Raw genomic sequence first — 19,376 nt, 5'->3', positions numbered from 1 at the left:
TAAGTTTGCAGGGATTCAAATCCGTAAAACCTCTTCTTGAAAAAAAAGGGAAAAAAGGCCATTACAATGACAGCCACTAAGATAAAATGATCTTAAAAGCATAATGATTGAATCGCTTCTCATGTAGTTTGAAATAGCAGAAGCTACCACTCCTTAAAACAACATCAGAAATTACTTGAGACCTTGCCCCTCAAATATGCAATGCTAGAATACCATTCTCTTTTAAAATGGGACTCTGTTTTCACTTCTACATTGTCCATTTGGAAATAATCCCTACGGCACAATATCAGGGACCTGCTTTAAGCATCTCAGCTAAACCAAGAGTTTTTTTTGCTGCACATCTTTCATTCTTGCCTCCCACACACAAGTGTCTTCTCAAAGATGTGCAAAAACTTCAAGCACATCCTGCATTTTGCTGCACGAGAGCAAATTTCTACCTTCAGCGAGTCCTGAAGCTGAGCAGCGATGGCCCTGGCCTGCGGAGACTCTCCCTCCCCTCTGGCTGCGAGGTCAGCCAGCTGAGCAGCCAGCTGGTCCACGCGGTCACACTTGGCGAGCAGGTCCTGGCGATACGGCCCCATCATGACATTGGCTAAGCGACGACCTTCTGCAACCAGACCCCGAATTGCTGCCTGGCCTGCAGTGGAAGAGGTCACATTGCATTAACAGACAGCCGAACTAGAACCTGACAGGACAAACCAGAGTCACTGTGAAGTCAGTGACAATTCTGAACATTAAAGCTCTGCTGTTAACACTGCTTCTAAGGCAGAATTTCACTCATGGCTGTCGGCTGCAGAGCTCAAACTCAGCTGCTACGGAAAACACCACTGAAGTCAGGTTCCATGCCTTCCCCACCTATTGCAACAGCATCAGAAGCAGCTAAATGAGAAATATCAGAAGTGGTTTACAGTAAGCTCTCAGTAGAGCAGCTCCTCACCCAAAATTCTATGCCCACTGAGAACATGCTTGGATACTCAGAGCACCTTTCTCTTCGATTAAGTAGCATTTCCCTCAGGTAACCCAGAAACCATACAAAAAGTGGTATTTTCAGGTCAGGTTTATGAATGTTTTTCTCCTCTCTGAAGGAACTGATTGCTCAGCTTGATGAGGCGGGTGTAAATTAAAATTAGAGATACTATTTTTGTGTGACAATAAGATTGAGGGACAGTCTAAAGTTTGTCTGTTCCACAGCACGCATTCTCCTATTCTTTGCCAAAGTTGTACTTTCCACAAGACAAAGAGAACCACACACCAGCTCAACTCAGTAATACTGCAGCCAGGACTTGGCTACAAACTTCCAGCCCCAACTGCAGGTCTCCACATCAGTGGAAAGATCCCGGGCATCCCAGGAGTAGTAGTTTTAATCATAAAATTCACTAACAAGTTTAACCAGAAGACACTGATGGGAAGAACAGACTGACCACTTACCCACTCCCCGGTCAGCAACAGTAGGATTGTCTATCCACCTCTGTGCCTGCTCGATCTTCCCCTCCAAATGGACGGCTGCTTTCACCGGTCTCGTGTTGGCTACAGCCCTGTTCGTTTTGGACTGTAAGTTCTGGAGCGACGTAGCTATTTGCTTAGCCAGCGCACGGGCCTCAGGAGAGTCACCTTTCCCTCTAAAGATTAGAAACAGTACAATCATATGCAGATCATTCACAGCTAACCCCAAATTCAGCAGGAAGAAATAAGGAAAAGTCCTTTGCCTTTTTAAATAGGTTAAATTTCACCCTTGAGTCTCAGAGCAAACAATGCAGATGTGCCATCTGTAATCCCCCTCCTCACGCTCCCTGCTGTGGTACCTGGATACATCGATGCTCAACGCAGCACTGAGTGCGGGGAAGGCACAGTGCTGCCAGAGACAGTACTGACTTACAACTTGGATTGCCCATACTCACAGCTGTCTTACAGCTACTGCAATAATGTCCCACGGGATACTTTTCTGTAAGGAGAAGACCCAAGTCTACAGAGAAACTTGAAAAGAGGCAGCACGTCAAAACCCGTAGCAGCTAAGCCTCCAGAAAAAACTTGAAGAAAATGTCTAACTAATGAAGAAAGAAAAGTATTCCTGTCCCTATCACAGCAGAGCATAGACAATGAAGTTTGCCATTTATACAATCACCGTTTCTCCACCTCCATTCTCATGCATCCTCTTTGCAAAACTGACACAGAAATCTCAGCTGCAGCTGCGTGCCAAAACTGTGGTAACAGTGCTTTCTTAAAGCCTTATCTTTTATGTGTCTTGCAGTTACAGCTTAGAACACTGACACCGATTGTGTGGTAGATATTCCAGCTTGCCGTTCAGTAAACTGCTTAGCAAAAACCAGCCATGAGATCTCACTGTATAAACACATTGCACATTACCTCGTTCCTGTGAATTGCTCTGACAGTACAAAGGAGCTCACACTTTTGGCTCCAGTTTGTCTGTCAAATATTTCATAGGCAGTAGAAAAAGTATTTTATAGATAGTACAACTCAAGTTATTCCTTTTCTTCTGTGGAAGAAGATAGTGTGAGTTGGGCCTTGGTACAGAAATCATTAGGTTAATGCATTAAAAGCGACACCATATTTTATACATTAAATTTTTTAAGGATGTCAAGAAGTTAGCTTTTTACCTCCTAGGAACAGAACAGAACAATTCTTCACATTCAGTTATCACTAAACACAGGATAGAAACTCAGAAGTATGAGATGTCCATTCCCAATTTTTGGAGGGAAATATACTCCCCAACTAATCATTGACATTCTGATTCAGCACAGCACATGAACTGCAAGTGAAAGTCATTCAAATAACTGGCTGGTGATGAAAGCAATACGTACTGTCGCCGCAGTTCCGACAGCTTAGCTGCCAAAGGAGCAATCTCCCCCAAGGAACGAAGGATATCATCCCTCTCTTTAGGCTCCTCACAGAGTTCTGCAACTTTCCTGGCTTCAGCCATAATTCCCCGGATATGTTCTTCTCCTTCACTGCCCGCATTAGGGTCTGCAAGCCAGTTCTTAACAGAAAGACATTGTGTATGAGGGAGGAACAACAGTAGTATTATTTCTACAAAGATGTTCAAACAAAAATGAAAATCAATACAGCTTTCTAAACTTCATTTAGCAAAAATTACTTATCAAAAGCATTTTCTGTTTATTAGATACCATGATGTTTGTCCATTGTCTGGCACATTTTCTGTTTTGAAAACGATGTTAAGCTAGATGAAGCCTACCCAGAGATTTTACATTCTCTCTCCTCTCAATGCTTGCCAACAGCATTTTCAGATATATGTATATACATATAAGGTTCATTATTTGATGACAATCACCCTCACTGGGAACAGGCTGGCCATTGAGGGAGATGTAACAGCTCCAAAAATAAAGATCAACTGAAGTAGTTTCATTGCCATTGTTTTGCTTTTGTTATGACTATGAAGTTCTAACTCCCGATCCCCACTCCCAAGGCAAAGCCCAAGGAAAAGACTCTGGTTTTACCCATGGGTAAGTCTGTGTGGCCTGAAACTCCTCTACTCTTATCTTTAATAAGATCAGTTTGCATTCAGATTTAGTGTTGCCTCATTTTAGTTTTACAGCCTTGACATTGTTAGCAATACAAAAAAAAAAAACCAGGAAAAAATGTTCTGAGTCGCAGCAAAATCATAGCACCCTGTAAATTATGGAATTGAAGGTTTTCCTGTGTAAAGCAAGTATTCCCTACACATTCTTCCTCACAAGAAACTGAGTTATGTTTGGAAACAACTGCAACAGTTCAGTGTAACAGCTCTAACAGCAGCAACATAACCGTGTTCTGCAGTATTTATGAAATCATTAGCAGTACCTGAGCAGCATCAATCTTCTTCGCAATCGCCTGCTTAGAGTTTGTCATGGCCTCCAGCTTGCGGGCTGCGTTCTCCACCTTCGCCGTAAGCAAATCCAGACCTTGAGAGACCTGCTGCGCCTTCTGCATGGCCATGGGTGTCGCACCCTGTCCTCTGCCCAAGACAAAACAGCACAGACTCAGCTCAGGGTTCAACAAAGCTCTTCTTTAGTGAAGAGGCAACAAAACCTGTTTGTAAGCATTCCCAGCAATTATGGCAAGAGATACAGGATTTAATCGGATCTTTTTTTTTCCTGGACAACAAAAATAATGTGAGGAGGAACAAGACGACTTTAAAAAGAGCATATTTTTCTCCTTTCCAGAATTTGACACTCAGCCTCCTCAGAAGAATGCACATTTTTTACACGTCACTGGTTATTTGAGGATTCAGTTCCATTGAAGTACGTCGGGCAAGGCCCGTATCTCCTCATTTCTAGATTGCTGAAAGGCAGTCAGAAGTTGTGTCTCACTACAGCTAAGTGAGGACAGCAAGGCTGTAAATGAAAATAAGCTGTCTTACTCACCCCAGCCACATTAACCAAGTAGACTGAAGGTTAGGGGATATTGGTAACACTTACTAAAATAGAGGAAAGGATGCTAGCAATACAAGTGCACACAACCGTAGAAAACAATTTGCAGTACTACTACTACTTGTTCAAATGCTTAGAAGCTAGAAGTTGGATAGAAAGATTACTTCAAACCTGTATGCCTGAGAAAGTGAAGTGAAAAAGTGAAATTGAAGTGAAAAAGGGAAAATAAAGGAACTGGCCTGCTCTCCTGCAGGTTAGGAAGTGACACAAGTGCAAGTTGGGAGAAACCATTTCAACAGTATTGGAAAATTGTCCATCAAAAGTAATGATCTACCTCGCTCTGAGGTCAGCCAGCTGATCAGTCATCTGGCCCAGCGTTTTGCATGTTCCCAGGATCTCTCTGCGTTCTTTGCCAGCACACAGCTCTCCGGCTTTTCCAGCTTCATCAAGGATCTGCCTGATTGCTTGCTCACCAGCATCCCCTAAAACGCAGGGTCAGTCAGTACCACAAACAAGGCATCCCTGGGCATGGAGGAGTAAACTGCGAGTCTCATAGAACAGAGCAGTGTCTCATCACGTGCCGCTATATCAATTGCATTAGCTTCAGCCAGGAAAATGCATTTATCAAATCCGAGATCTATATCAAATGTGATAATTCCAATGGGACAGTATTTCTGAAACAACACAGCACAGTCCTAAAGCGCATCATGTGCCACGCATTTCAACTAATTTAATCATTCTGTTATTGTAGTTTAATTTCTGTAAATACTTAATTTATAGAATTTGTAATTACGGAATCATTTAATACATGTCAAGACTCACATAGCCTTAACTTCAGCAAGTTACAAATCTGACTTGATTTTGGCTGAAGATGATGCAAGAACAACATTCCTTTTACTTGCAGTCCACCCTGATCCTGCCCTCCAGCCTTGCGGATAGTGAAGGTGCCAGTACAAGCAGCAGCTTCAGGTATCAACAATTCACTTCAAACTTTCATAACTCTGTTATTTTGACTTCAATTCCAGAGGAAGTCTTTCAGATAAGGTTTTTCAAAGTCCAACTGGTACAGGCCTCTATCCGGTTTTAAGATGCAGACAAAGGCAAAACTTCTATGTACGTAAAGATGACGGCAGTTACAGTGTTCGTGGCAAGCTGTCCTGTTAATAATGCTGTTAATAATAAGTTGTCCTGTTAATAATGTCAAGACTGACAGAGGAATACTTAAAGATCACTGTTAGGCACATGTAAAGTTACACAAATTTGAAAATACAGACAGAAGGATCCCAAGTATTAGGAACAACTGCAATCTATGGGCTTTTGCTTTTACTAGTGGAGTGCCAAGAAAACACAGGTATGTCATGCAGCCTGAAAAGCAGCAAAGCTTTCCAGGTCATTATATGCAACTTGTTCCACCTACAGTATCTAAAGAAGTGGATAAATACAGGCTCCTTTGACTGATTCACTACATACATGCTAGTAATACTTAAAGGCAATTTTGTCTTGCAGAACAGAACTATTCAGACCTTTAAAAATTGAAATACTTTGTGCTGGGTTTTTTTTAATATTACCTGGAGGTGCATTGGGATCTCTCAGCCAACCTTTTGCCTGGTTCATCTTTGAATCTATTAAGGCTAAAGCTCTTTTCATGGCTTCAGTGTCCTTTACAAAAGAGAAACCACCAAAATTATTCTCAAAAAAAAGAAAGCACAAACATTCAACACAGCCAAAGCAGACAGAAGTCTTATAAAGCACAGTCTACTTACAGGAACACACCCATATAAGCAGCTCAAACCCCATTTTCAGACTAGCAGGTCATAGTCACTTCTTTCCAATTATGACAGGCATTTTCAGTTCACTCAAAATGCAGAAATTATGCATGCAAATTTAGTGGGTTTTCTACCCCTTTATTTACTAGTGGCTTAATTTCTCAAGTCAGAGCTCTAATAAGCACATATCTTGGAGTTAGTTCTTTTTTTCCTTAGTGTACATCAGGAGATATAGAAAAGCTATAACCATGAGATTAACCTTTCTAAAACCAGCAGTTGGCCAGTGAATTTAGCTGCTTACTTCTGTGTAAGAGGCTGCACAGCTGCATTTTTCACCTGATCGGCTGCTCAAAGTCAAACAGCTGCTATTTGCAGAAAAACAGACTGCCAGCTAATTCCTAGAATTCTCAGATATGGAGTTTAACGTCTTTGTGGAGACAGATACACATATTCACATGTGGTTGTTTCAAACTCAGAACTTGTCTGCCAGGAGCATCAGAGAAGCTGCTGCTTTGACTCTTCTGCTGCTATTCTTCAACTCCTCTTTGACTGGAGGAAATAAACCCACCCAGTGCTCATTTCTCTGCATACTCTGTCAATTGTTCATGTGTAATGACTCCACTAGAGGCCAGAAGTTTTGTGTCTCATGCAAATGGAGATAGTGAAAACAGTAACATGTACCTTAAGTAGAAAGTTGGTAAAAAGCCAAAAGAGCTTTTTACCACACGTCACAAAACCTGAAATGCATCTAACGTCCCATGATTAGTACACAGACAATGAAAAATAAGCCTGGCTCTAATGCCGTTAACTGAACTGGACTGTTCACATACAACTCTTAGGAAGAGGAGCCTACTAGCATCCAGGATCAGTATCTGGTACAGCACGTGATATCCTGACAACACTAACAGACTGCCACATTCCTGGGGAGCTGTTCATTCTGTGTGCTTGGTCTCAAAGATACAGCATGGCAAGCACTGACATTCAAGCCAGTTTTATTCAGGTATGTTGGTCTGTCAGCTACTTATCATAGAATAACCAGGTTGGAAGAGACCCACCGGATCATCGAGTCCAACCATATACCAACCATATACCGTGCTAAAATATAATTAATCAACCAACTTCCTAAAAGGTCATGCAACGCTCTGCTGGATCTTTAAAAGTGCTCCTGAATCACAGCTTGAGCACCAAAGCAGAATCATTTTCAGCTCAAGAACTAGGATTCAGAAATAGAGTCAGGACCTGTTTGAACAAGCTCCAAAACAGCAGTATATGCAGGTAGGTGTGGAAGGCAAGTACTTTCTTTTAGAAGTCACTTCCCTATAGCTTCAGGGTTGTGCATTTAATACATGAGAGACCAGTAAATAATCACTTAAGGATTCAAGTGTCTAGAAAAACCCTACTGGCTGTGAAAGCAGGTTTTAGTTTTCCGTGTCATACAGGGGCTAAAGCCACTTCCATATAGAATGGTCAGTCCGCTGCAGGCCTGTCTGCTGAGAAATCATCTGGAACAAAGAGCTAAAAGAGCGCCAGATGTCACTTAGCATGCTGATGAGATCGTAGGTGTGGGGTGGACAAGAGAAGGAGAGGGCTGGGGAATCTGCCTTTGCCCCTCCCTTAGAGTAAAACACAGGCTTTTGGTGTCTCAGCTGCCTGCAGAACTGCAGTTTCAGCAAAACTATACAGAAGCCTCTGAATCTAAAGTCTTATATCAAGAGACAAAACCAAATTTATTTTTTTTTTACATCCATGATTCTGTACCTGCCAGCACTACACAGCAATAACAGGATCTGTCTGTCCCATCAGACAAAGGCTACTCAACTGACTGCTCCACAGTTTAAACCTTGCTACCCTGTGCAGCTCCACACACATGTTTGCAAAACACTGACCTTCTATTTAAAAAGTCTGGTTAAATCCTAGCGTGGTTGTGGAAGTGTTCCAGGACAACTGCTCTTAAAGCACAGATTTCCCACCTGCAGAGCTCAAACTGCCACAGCAAGGAATCCCTCTCAGCCTTAGCCTGATAAGGAGTTTCTATCGCAATTTGAAGAGTAGATTTTAAATAGGAAATTAGAACACGTCCTTCAGTAGGTTTGTTGGCACTGCACTTCTGTTTCTGCCACAGCTGTGTTTGGTGTCAGACGCTACACCTACACCTTTGTTTTCCGCAGGAAAACAAAGGTGTAGCAATCCTGAAACATCTGAACTGTGCAACAATTCAGGCCCTTTAGCAGGAAGGTGAAAGCAGAAATATTCAATTTAAACAAAACAAAGGTCTTGCTGCTTAAAAAGTATCTTGCTATTCCTGGAGTTGTGTAAAATGCCTTGTTCCTTCCTGAACAACTAAATATGTTGAAAATTTTTCTTTGTGATTTGCCAGCAGAATATCAGTTGCAAGCAAGAAGAAATGAAAGAAAAAAATCCTACAGCTATCCTGCAAAAAAAGTTTCCTATAGCATAGGATTCTCCTCCTCCTCTCCCCACAGATGCCCTGTTGGCAAAGGGAATTTCACTAGCAAAAGCAGCCCTATTACCTTTTCAGAAGCGATGAACAGAGAGGAACAACTTAAGTTAATCAAGTTAAACACTAAGGCAACATTGTCTGAAAGGAAAACAGCAACTTGGCTTTTGGCAAATGGGTTCGCTAAAGCAAATGAGCACTTCATTCAAGACACCTTTACACACTGCTCCTGCTGCTACCAGGATTTTTGAGGCTATTCATGGAGCAGGTGTTATTGCCACTGCTCTGAAAAGGAGCACAATAAGTGCTATACAAAATAAATCCCCTGTTGGACATGCTGAGTCAGAGGCTGTCTTTTAAAGTGGTCTTGTCTAGCAATATCTGCATTTCATTACCAAAGAAGGCAATGCTGAAGGAAACGGCAAAGCCAGCCTTCTGGCAGCACAGATAGCTTAGTCACCAGGCCAGGGTCAATCCTGCAAGATACCAGATACTTCTCTACTTACTATAACTTGTAACTCCCTCCCTTTCTATGGAAATGGAAGATGATTGAATTGAGCATTACTTCAAATTTATTTAAAAATAAACACTAATAATGCATGAGAGAAAGCTAAACTCCTCCATAAAAAGAAAAGTTCAAGGAACAAAGGTACAAAGCTATGAACGGAAGAAATAAACACAGACTTGGTTTTAATCCACATTGTGTTAGAGGTCAGTATTTAAACTCTAAATCAGCATGCTATTTAAAAAAAAAATCCCACATTGGTGCAGGCAGAGATTATTGCACCCCAGTAGCAGTAACGTGCATTTACTTCAGAGTCTACAGAGAGACAACAAAATAGTTCACAGGGAGGCCTACAGCTCTGGCTCTGTTCACCTGATGATTCTTCACTGCCTTTAGGGAGATTTTGTGATACTTCAGTGTTTAAACAATTCAAGAGAGAAAAATAAACATAAACCAAACTCAAACATCAAGTGCAGTGTGTACTACAGGTAAAAAATTCAGCCTGTCATCCCCGAACACCTTTACTTTGCTCCACAAGAGCATGAGGAAGTATCTTTCCCTTGACTGCCAGGCATAAAATGCATGCAACAGTTATCTTGAGTAGAATTAAAGAGCTCCTGCTTCTCCATCCCAGAAAAATAACAAGTCAATGCTAGATATCTATGCAAATGGAGGAAGAGGTCTGAAACAAGTGGCCGTTAGCAAACCAGTTCCTGTTTCTCCATCCCACCGCAGTCTGTAACTCAAGTTCTTTGTCAGAACTGCTTGGTTAATGCCCAGCACTACAGTGCCAAACTGTTAGGGTACCTTAATTTAAAAAAACAAAGTACAATTAAGAAGTCCTAAGTTGAGAACAGAACGATACTTTGATTAGACCAGTCCTCACAGCTTATTTATGCATTACACATAATGGATAAATTTTGCCATTTGGAAACACTAATATGCTAACTAGTTTCTTAAAATCCTTCATTAATCTGCCTCACTAGCAGGAGAGGTAAGAATTACCTATGGCTAAATTGCCAGCTTTTGGCAACAGTTATTTTTTATCACAAGTATTTCCTAATTTTCTGCATAAAACGAAACAAAACTGTATTTGCATTATGTAAAATACAGGAATCCTTAAAACCAATAATAAAACTGAACAAACCACACGTACAAAACTGAAGTTTTATGCTTGGACCTGGGGAATATGAACCATTTAAACTCAAGGAAAGCTACTGGTGAAATACTACAGAACAGACAAAATTCCTGTTTTAATAATGCTTTCTGGGCATGCAGAAAGCTTGTTCCTGCATGACTGGAGCCTTTATTTGTAGCTACTGAGACTAGGAACATAAATTAACACAGAAGCATTCAGCAAGAATATGCTCTAAAACCTTGGGCTAACTCTAATCAGACACAGAGACAGCCTTAATGCAGTTCCACTTGCAGTTACCATTCTCTCCGTGACAGCCAGTTCTCCTTGTAGCCAGACAGAGCTGTTAACACCCTTTTAAAACTCCGTGTGTGTGTGTAGGTAAGTGTGGTGTCACAGCTGGCACACAGAGAAAGATGCACAGCACACAGTCTGCACGCAGCACAAAACCCCACAGACATGCTGGTTTGGGTTTAGTACGAGGTAGAAGTGTCGGGTGTGGAAGAAAGCTTACCTTCTAAAGGTGAGGAAAGGGGAAGGAACGGGAGAACAAAAACAAAGATGCATAAAGTAGTCACAATAAGGAAGTGACAGTGACAAAATATCTCAAAAGGCAAACTAAGGTCAAGTGCCAAACAGTATAGGCCAAGGTGATTTTAATGCCTAGATTACACCAATGTTAGGCTGTCTGCACGATTCCATTTGTTAATGAGTCTGGCTTCAGCTTTCAGGATTTTACTTAAATACATTTATAGTTACTTGTTTCTCACAGCACTAACCCTTAAGAACATCCCTTTTGGCAATTTACTCCAAAGTACTTGAAAAACCTGGCAGAAATCTCAGTTGTGCAGTTACATTTCGTGTTAAGCCCACAATAACACTTGTCAATTCACCTGTTGGACCTGCTTTACAGTCTGTCCCTCCAGCAGGTATCCCTTAAGAGCACCACTGAAATCCAGGTACGTAGTTGCAGCCACTTGCAAGGCTGAATACTGAGGACAAATGCTGTGCATGTGCCAGCTTCACAACCGTCATACTGATCTGGAACGGCTGTGCCATCTAACAGGTATTTCTTCAGACAAGGCAAACATGTGACATTCACTCCCCTGTCCAGACCAAAAGTGAGGCAGGGGGAAAAGGAGGAAGTGTTTGAGGAGGGATCCCCAAAAACTGATTAAATTTTCTCAACTTCAGGCCTTTTACACAAGGAATACGAAGGCAACCTGCCTCTTCTAGGAAAAAAAATCTCAGGTCATCTCGCTTATGAACGTCTATTTACAAGACCAGCTCAATGTATAAAATGAGAGCTTTTTACCCAACTTTCCTCTGTGAAATATGATTATGGCTGAGTCACCTTCACATGCCACACTCCTTTCACTTAGCTTATTGAGACAGAGCTAATTTTGAAAGCTATATTAGTACAATCATCTCTAAAGACGTTCCTTGACCTTGAAGCGATCATACAATGAGATTATTACAGTGTTACAAAATTGATGTACTAATACATATTTCAGTCTCAAAACACAAGTTTATAAAACATACAACACAGATAAAAATTGGACTTCTCTATACAACGCAGGTGTGAAACATACCTTGCTCGCCCAGGCATCTTCATCCCAGGAAGTGAGTTGTAACACACGGATTATTTCATTTATCTCAGCACTCATTTTCTCTACTGTGAAATTGCGATTTTTCAAAGCCTCTTCTATTCCCTGGCTTTTAGAGTTTTTTGTGGTTACGAAAATCTTCATAGCTGTGAAAATAGCATTAATTAGAAAAAGGTACAAGCAGGATAACATCAGTGCTGAAGGTGGCCTCCTACTGCGTTAATATAGAAGCAGTACGTTTTATTTTGCATAGATCATTTTATCTCAAAGAGATTGCAGTTTTAATAGAAGCAGCACAGTGATTTGCAATCAATGCAGAAGCTATGTCAAGGCTATGATTTTAATAAATGTAAGAACTCCAGCTCAAAAAGACAGTAATTCAGAGTGATATTAAAAATTAAAGCCGAAAATACCTGAAATAAGTACTGGTAACAGCTCCTTCACAGTATTCATGGAGTTTACCAGCATAACCCTATGTTCCTGATGAGTTAATTCCTGTTGTCTCTCGTCAATCATTTTGGCCATCTTTGTCATTCCTGAAGATTAAAGTAAACAGATGCAGAAATAAAGAAATGTAATATTAAGCTCGTCTGTTACAAGTTAGACTTCTAAAGGAGAACAAATTGTAATGACTTATGACAACTACATTGAAGCTTAAAAATTAATTTTTATATTAGTAGCTGTTACTTAAAACACATGTACTTTAATAGCTGTGAGTGCTTAATTACACAGCTTTTTCAATGGTTTTGTTTTACTCTAATGCGTGCTTACTTCCCTCATAGAATACAGTATAGGCAAAGTACAGCACATATCACCTCTGTAGTACGTATAATTTCCCAACTTCTTAACACTTCTGCATTCTTGTGAAAGAACGCGAGTCAAAAAACAGTCATCATTCACTCCCTAAAACGCTTTCCAACAGACACTTTCAATGCAACTGCTTCATCGTTGTCCAAACTCTCAGAGCTTGGGTGAGTAAGATGCTGGGGGGAACAAGAGGCAGAGGGAAAGACTATAGTTATTAAGTTTATGATAGGCTGTAGCAAACCAAACCTGGCCCCAGGTTCTTTGTGTATGTCACCAAATCCTCCATGGTCTCTACTACTTCTGCCACAGTCAGATATTCCAATATTCCTTTGCAGACACGGATGATTTTACGGACCTAGAAAAGGTACATTCCATGATTTATTAGCTGAAGCCAAGAAGCATTTGGATTAGAAATGCAAACCTACTATTAGAGCAGAATAGGTACAATATTTGCTACCATGACGTGTGGGCAATCACAAAAGTGTAGGACATGAATTAAGTTAGCCACAACGCCATTACTCAGGAGTGCTATATTGACAAAGACAATATTTAATCAGCATTCCACTACTCAGAAACGAAAAATTCTATTCCAGTGATTTCACTCTGTATGATAAATGAATGACAGTACCGAGAACGATGGTTATAAGGAAGGGTATTTATGTATGCTGGCATGCTTGGAGTTTTTCATTGCAATTTCATCAATAAAAAAAAAAATTAACTTAAATCACAAAGCAAAACCACATAGAAAGCAGACGCCAAGCTTTTTTTTTGGTCTCAAGCTCCACCAGGGGAGGTTTACGCTGAACATTAGGAAAAAAATTTTCACGGAAATGGTCATTGGGCACTGGTAGAGGCTGCCCAGGGAGGTGGTTGAGTCCCTTTCCCTGGAGGTGTTTAATGGATGGGTGGACAAGGTGCTGAGAGGCATGGTTTAGTATTTGATAGGAATGGTTGGACTCGATGACCCAATGGGTCTTTTCCAACCTGGTGATTCTATGATTCTATGATATAGATAAAGCATTATCCAGCATTCCAGTGGGAAAGGTAGATCCAACATCTGAAGCGTTTCAGAAAAGCCTGTGGAGACTCTACTTTATTTACCTCTGGACATCTGTCTCAGCTTAACTCTTTCAGTTCACACTTGATTTCAGAACTGAGTTCTGTGTAGGTCAATTTTCAGGCCTTCTGAACCACACTATGTCTGACAGGACCACATACAATTCTCATTGAGGAATGAGTTAATTAACAATTAATTAGCATCAACCACATGCAGTGATCAGTCCCTAAAGCAGGACAGTTTCCTCTAAAGCTCATTTCAGTTTTGTCCCAGTACTACTTTATCTCGAAACACAGCAGGACAGCGGTAGGCCAAGTTCTGTATTTTTAAACTGCCACAGCTACTGAGTCAGACAGACATGGTAGGAAGCAGCCTGGGGCTTTTCAGGAGGAAGACTGAACATAAGGACCAGTAATGGATATGGTGAAGCGAGCACAGAAAAGCATCAGAAAGATGTAAGACAGGGTCGACTGATGGGATCTGGCCTTCTGAGCAACAATCAGAGGCAATGCCTGAACATGATGTCATACAAAGATATGCTTAAAACAGTAACAAGCCTAAGCTACTTTGGACAGAAAGGAATGCAAAACATGCTTCCAATCAAGCTGGAAGGACCAAAACCACATAGATTTACTCAACAGCCTAGATGAGCTAATTCAGTTGGGTGGACATTTGAATTAATAATACTGTTGAGCAAACAACTATATCAGTCATGTTGGGGTTCCTACCTCTGCCTCATCAAATGTCAGAAGTAAGTCTGATGTTCCAGAAAGGATGCCTCTCGATCCATCAATTAGATAGTCACGAGCTGGTACTGAGTAAGGATCTGCTTGCAGCATCTGGGCTGCCCGAACAAGTTTTGTGCAGGCATTCTCCACTCTGCGGAAAGACAGAACTTGCAGGTTAGTTGTTTGTGGATTTCACTTGAGAAGATGCTGGATTTGTTTTTAACTTCACCACTTGAAGCACTGCAAGCAAACTCATCTTTCTACATCTTTACAGCATAAAGAGCGAGATTATTTAATGTATTTATTTTAACGAGAAAATAACCAGCAGCCACATAACATGGTTACTCCGAAAAGACACAATCTTCCAATGCAGGGAATGTTTGAAGTATTCCATGTACAGCAGTCAACATAAAGCCATTAAGGAGTGGTCCCAACACAGCAAAAGACCTTTCATTCTTAATGACAAGGGCAGGGGACAAAACAATTATTCTCTTAGGACTTCACAAAGTTATTGCTAACCTTCATCAGCCCCGTATTTGCACTGTAATTCCAGAAGCAATTGCTATGAATACATATTAAAGGATAGCTCCACATTAAGACAAAAAACCCAAAAAAACACAAAAAAACCCACAAAAAAACCCAAAAACCCACAAAAAAAACCAAAAACCCACAAAAAAACCCAAAAAAAACCCAAAAAACCCCAAAAAACCCCAAAAAACCCCAAAAAACCCCAAAAAACCCAAAAAACCACAAAAAACCACAAAAAACCACGACCCCGTGCCCTGCTCACTGAAGCTGTAGTGCAGCTCTTCAGAGTCTGTTAACACTTCCGACAGAAACAGCATTTTAAACAGCCCCAAGATGCAGTGATAAGGTACGAATTTCCAATGCAGCTCATAACTCCACACTTAAAAAGAAATGAGGCTTTGCAAGTTATTTGCAAGTCTATAATTACAGTAACACAGAAGGCACTACAACAAGCAGTTGCACTCGGAAATTAGGTTCCATCATACCATTTAACACAAACATTTTAATATGAAGAACTGGAACACTGAAAAGCTTTCGAGTTTGTTCTCTTCTTGTAATTACTTGATGACAGCTTAGAGAAACACAAAGTTCAGACTTCACTTCCGTCGGCTATGCTACTCACTACACTACAGTTACTGACTACACTGATTGTTACTTTCCTCCATTCTCTCCCTTTTCCTTGATGGAAATCTAAGTGCAGTTTGATATGAAAGCTCTATGTGAGTACCAGGTGCTCCTTTGAGTCATGTGAGGTTCCAACAAACCCTTAAACCCTTTTATTACAGCAATAGTGTTTCATATCACAACTGTTTCATGCATGTCATACAACCCATTTCCTACTGGACACACTTCTATCATACTCCCAGTTAAGTACTCCAGGAAAGTTATACAGTTAACCAATTTTCACCCCATGTTCCTTGTTAACACAAATAGCAAAACTTAATGGTTGCATCAAGATTTAACCATACTAGAAATAAGACACTTGGAGGAAAACATAATTAATTCAGAATGTGAAGTTTTCTTCTAATGGCTCCCCAGAGCAGATGGAGTTGGGTCAGCTGACCCTATCCTAACCTGCTCTCTAGCGAGGCATCTGCTCATTACATCAGACATGGGAACTCATAACTGAGTGAGAAAACCCAGGAGGACGTCACTGTAGAAAGTAGGAATGCTCTGCTCATTACCATGCAACATACCCAGCTGTATTATCAAAGTCAACTGACTTGACTAAATTAGATTTCCGCACTTGCTTCTCAAATTTATTCTTTCCAACTCTGCCAAGAAAGGGATTAAACAAATCACCTCTTCAGCCAGCTCAGAAATAGTTCATTTCCTGCAGTGTAATTTCATGGTCATCTGTTTAATACTAATGATAGCTCAAGGCTGGCTTTTTCGTTTGTCAAGAAAGGAATTAATGTAAATGTGTATGACCCCAGAAGTCATCATAATTAACAAAAATAAGGCTTCTAAAAATCCAAAGTCTTCTTTTACAGTTTTTAGAGTAGAACCTCCAAAAGGTAAACTTAGATTTTATTTGTACGATACCCGTTTTGTATAAACTTCCCAATGCATTTGAAAGACTTACAGAGCATGCATTGCATGTGAAAAAGGCAGACGGGCATTTAGAACACCAGACACCCTCCTGTAAAGCACACATGGTAGGCAATAAAAGATTAGAATTTGGGTGGGAAAAAGTACTTCAAATGAGTTAAACAAAACCAACCCCATGCCCATTAAAAATATTCACTGCATTGATCTTCTCATTCTATCCTAAGAACCAAATACATTCAGAAGTTTTGAGTGGAAGTTCATGGAGAATGAACTTTGAGTGGAGAAGTTTCTACTCCCTGTATTATATTGCAACCTAAAAACCCCTCAGCTTTATAGAAGAAGTATATTTATTTTTGAGACATGATTACAATAAAGTTGTGTTAATCCCAGACAGATTCTTTGGGGAGAAGACCTAGGTCATATCTCCAATCACACTACTTTAGGTAGCCAATCAGCTTCATTCCTGTTAGTGTCTTCTTTATGAAATGTGAGGACAAAAGTTTCGCTCACGCTGAACCATCATTTTAGGGTTTAGGGTTGACTTCTGCTTTTCCCAGAGAAGCCTGACAATGCCTCTGGTGTTTGAATAATGCTTGTTTCCATTTCTAATTACTTGTTGCAATGAATAAACTCACTACTCTGGAAACTTGCAGTACTAGAAACAGAAATTAATAAGCAAATATTTTGCATTAACATTAATTTGTTAATGCAGTTACCAACAATGCAGCTCCAGCTTGCCCACCAAAACAGCTTCAACACTGAACAGCATTACTGCTTGATTTGATAAATGAGTTTGCACGTGCAAGTGAAACGCAGAGAAATTCCTGTTCTCAGCGTAAGCAAATCAGGTGTTACTCTGTTCTTTACCTAGAGATTACAGCTTGTTCCTTCTGCACCACAGAAGTATAAAAAGCAACATGAACACACTGGAAAACATCTGATGTAAATTATATGCATTACTCACACTCCCTGATGATTAAGACAATTAAGATAAAGCCAGCATTTTTTAACTCCAGGTCAATAGTTGCAATGTGGTTTGTGTCAGTAGCAAACAAAGGGATGCATAATAGCTTCTCAGTCAGCCAACAAATTACTTTGCTGCACAAGCCCACTCCTACTGAAAAATTTTACAGATTACGATCATGTAGATTCATTCTGAAGCCTCAATGCCAGGCTCAGGCAAGAAAACACCTAAGTCTCTGAAAAGAATAGAGAGACCTTCTCCCCTCATCCTCCAAGAGCTTCCCTCAGGACTGACAGTCCTTTTGAATGGAGAAAATAAGGACAGGGAACACAGTGCTAGGGCAAGCACACTGCTGCTTATCCCATCCTCTGTGTGCCAGTGCAAGTGCTGCTGGTGAACTCCCTCAAAGAGGAATGCCAGTTCTTGAGCTAACACTTCAGAAACAAAAGTCCTTCCTTCTCAGGAAAGATAAAAACAACCTTCACCTGTGTCATTTTCTGCATGCAAATTCTTCCCTTGAGGCAAGAATTATTATTGGCCAAGTCTGTGAAAGATAACAAAAAATCTTTCTACAAATATATAAATAATAAAAGGAGGACTAGGGAGACCATACAGTCCCTATTGGACGCAGAAGGAACAACAGTGACAGGGGATGAGGAAAAGGCTGAGACACTTAATGCCTTCTTTGCCTCAGTCTTTAATTGTAAAGAAAGTCATTCCCTCTGTGTACAAACCCAGGAGCTAGAGGAGCATAATGAGGCTCCCATGGTCCAAGAGGAGGTGGTCAGAGCCTTGCTAGCCCGACTAGACACCCACAAGTCTATGGGGCCAGACGGGATTCACCCAAGGGTATAGAAGGAGCTGGCAGATGTGCTGGCCAAACCCCTTTCCATCATCTTCCAGCAGTCCTGGAAGACTGGGGAAGTCCCACTGGACTGGAGGCTGGCTGATGTTGTGCCCATCTACAAGAAGGGTCGCAGGGAGGACCCAGGGAACTACAGGCCTGTCAGTCTGACCTCAGTGCCAGGGAATATCATGGAGCAGGTGATCTTGAGAGCTATCATGAAGCACATGCAAGAGAACCGGGTGATCAGGCCCAGTCAACACGGGTTCACAAAAGGCAGGTCTTGCCAAACTAACCTGATCGCCTTTTATGACAAAGTGACTCAGCTGCTGGATGAGGGAAAGGCTGTGGCTGTGGTCTTCCTGGACTTCAGCAAAGCCTTTGACACAGTTTCTCACAGCATTCTGCTTCGGAAACTGTCAGCCTCTGGCCTGGACAGGCGCACACTCTCCTGGGTGGAAAACTGGCTGGATGGCTGGTCCCAGAGTGTGGTGGGAAATGGTGTGAAATCCAGCTGGAGGCCAGTGACAAGTGGGGTTCCCCAGGGCTCAGTGCTGGGTCCAGCCCTGTTCAATGTCTTCATCAATGACCTGGATGAAGGCATCGAGTGCACCCTTAGCAAGTTTGCGGACGACACTAAGCTGGGTGGAAGGGTTGATCTGCTGGAGGGTCGGGAGGCTCTGCAAAGGGATCCGAACTGGCTGGACCGCTGGGCAGAGTCCAATGGCATGAGGTTTAACAAGGCCAAATGCTGGGTCCTGCACTTGGGGCACAACAACCCTACGCAGTGCTACAGACTAGGAGAAGTCTGTCTAGAAAGCTGCCTGGAGGAGAGGGACCTGGGTGTGTTGGTTGACAGCCGACTGAACATGAGCCAGCAGTGTGCCCAGGTGGCCAAGAAGGCCAATGGCATCTTGGCTTGTATCAGAAACAGCGTGACCAGCAGGTCCAGGGAGGTTATTCTCCCTCTGTACTCGGCACTGGTGAGACCGCTCCTCGAATCCTGTGTTCACTTCTGGGCCCCTCACCACAAGAAGGATG

The 19,376-nt window shown here is 41.5% G+C and overlaps 1 protein-coding gene across 2 annotated transcripts in view; it reads right to left on the bottom strand.

Moving 5' to 3' along the window:
* Nucleotides 1-19,376, bottom strand: part of VCL (vinculin) — a 52,365-nt gene that overhangs the window by 13,303 nt on the left and 19,686 nt on the right. For both annotated transcript variants that reach the window (XM_069864110.1, XM_069864111.1), the window contains exons 3-12: nt 14,449-14,599; nt 12,910-13,018; nt 12,270-12,392; nt 11,842-12,002; nt 5,954-6,044; nt 4,720-4,867; nt 3,817-3,970; nt 2,820-2,995; nt 1,429-1,619; nt 438-637 (exon numbers count right to left, since the gene is read on the bottom strand). In XM_069864110.1, the coding sequence (XP_069720211.1) occupies nt 438-637; nt 1,429-1,619; nt 2,820-2,995; nt 3,817-3,970; nt 4,720-4,867; nt 5,954-6,044; nt 11,842-12,002; nt 12,270-12,392; nt 12,910-13,018; nt 14,449-14,599 (1,504 nt within the window). The remainder of the gene's footprint in view (nt 1-437; nt 638-1,428; nt 1,620-2,819; nt 2,996-3,816; nt 3,971-4,719; nt 4,868-5,953; nt 6,045-11,841; nt 12,003-12,269; nt 12,393-12,909; nt 13,019-14,448; nt 14,600-19,376) is intronic.

This window comes from Phaenicophaeus curvirostris, chromosome 9 (genome assembly GCF_032191515.1).
Source record: "Phaenicophaeus curvirostris isolate KB17595 chromosome 9, BPBGC_Pcur_1.0, whole genome shotgun sequence".
NCBI lineage: Eukaryota > Metazoa > Chordata > Aves > Cuculiformes > Cuculidae > Phaenicophaeus > Phaenicophaeus curvirostris.
Note: the sequence above shows the minus strand (reverse complement) of the source record. Positions and strands in the feature narration are given on the sequence as shown.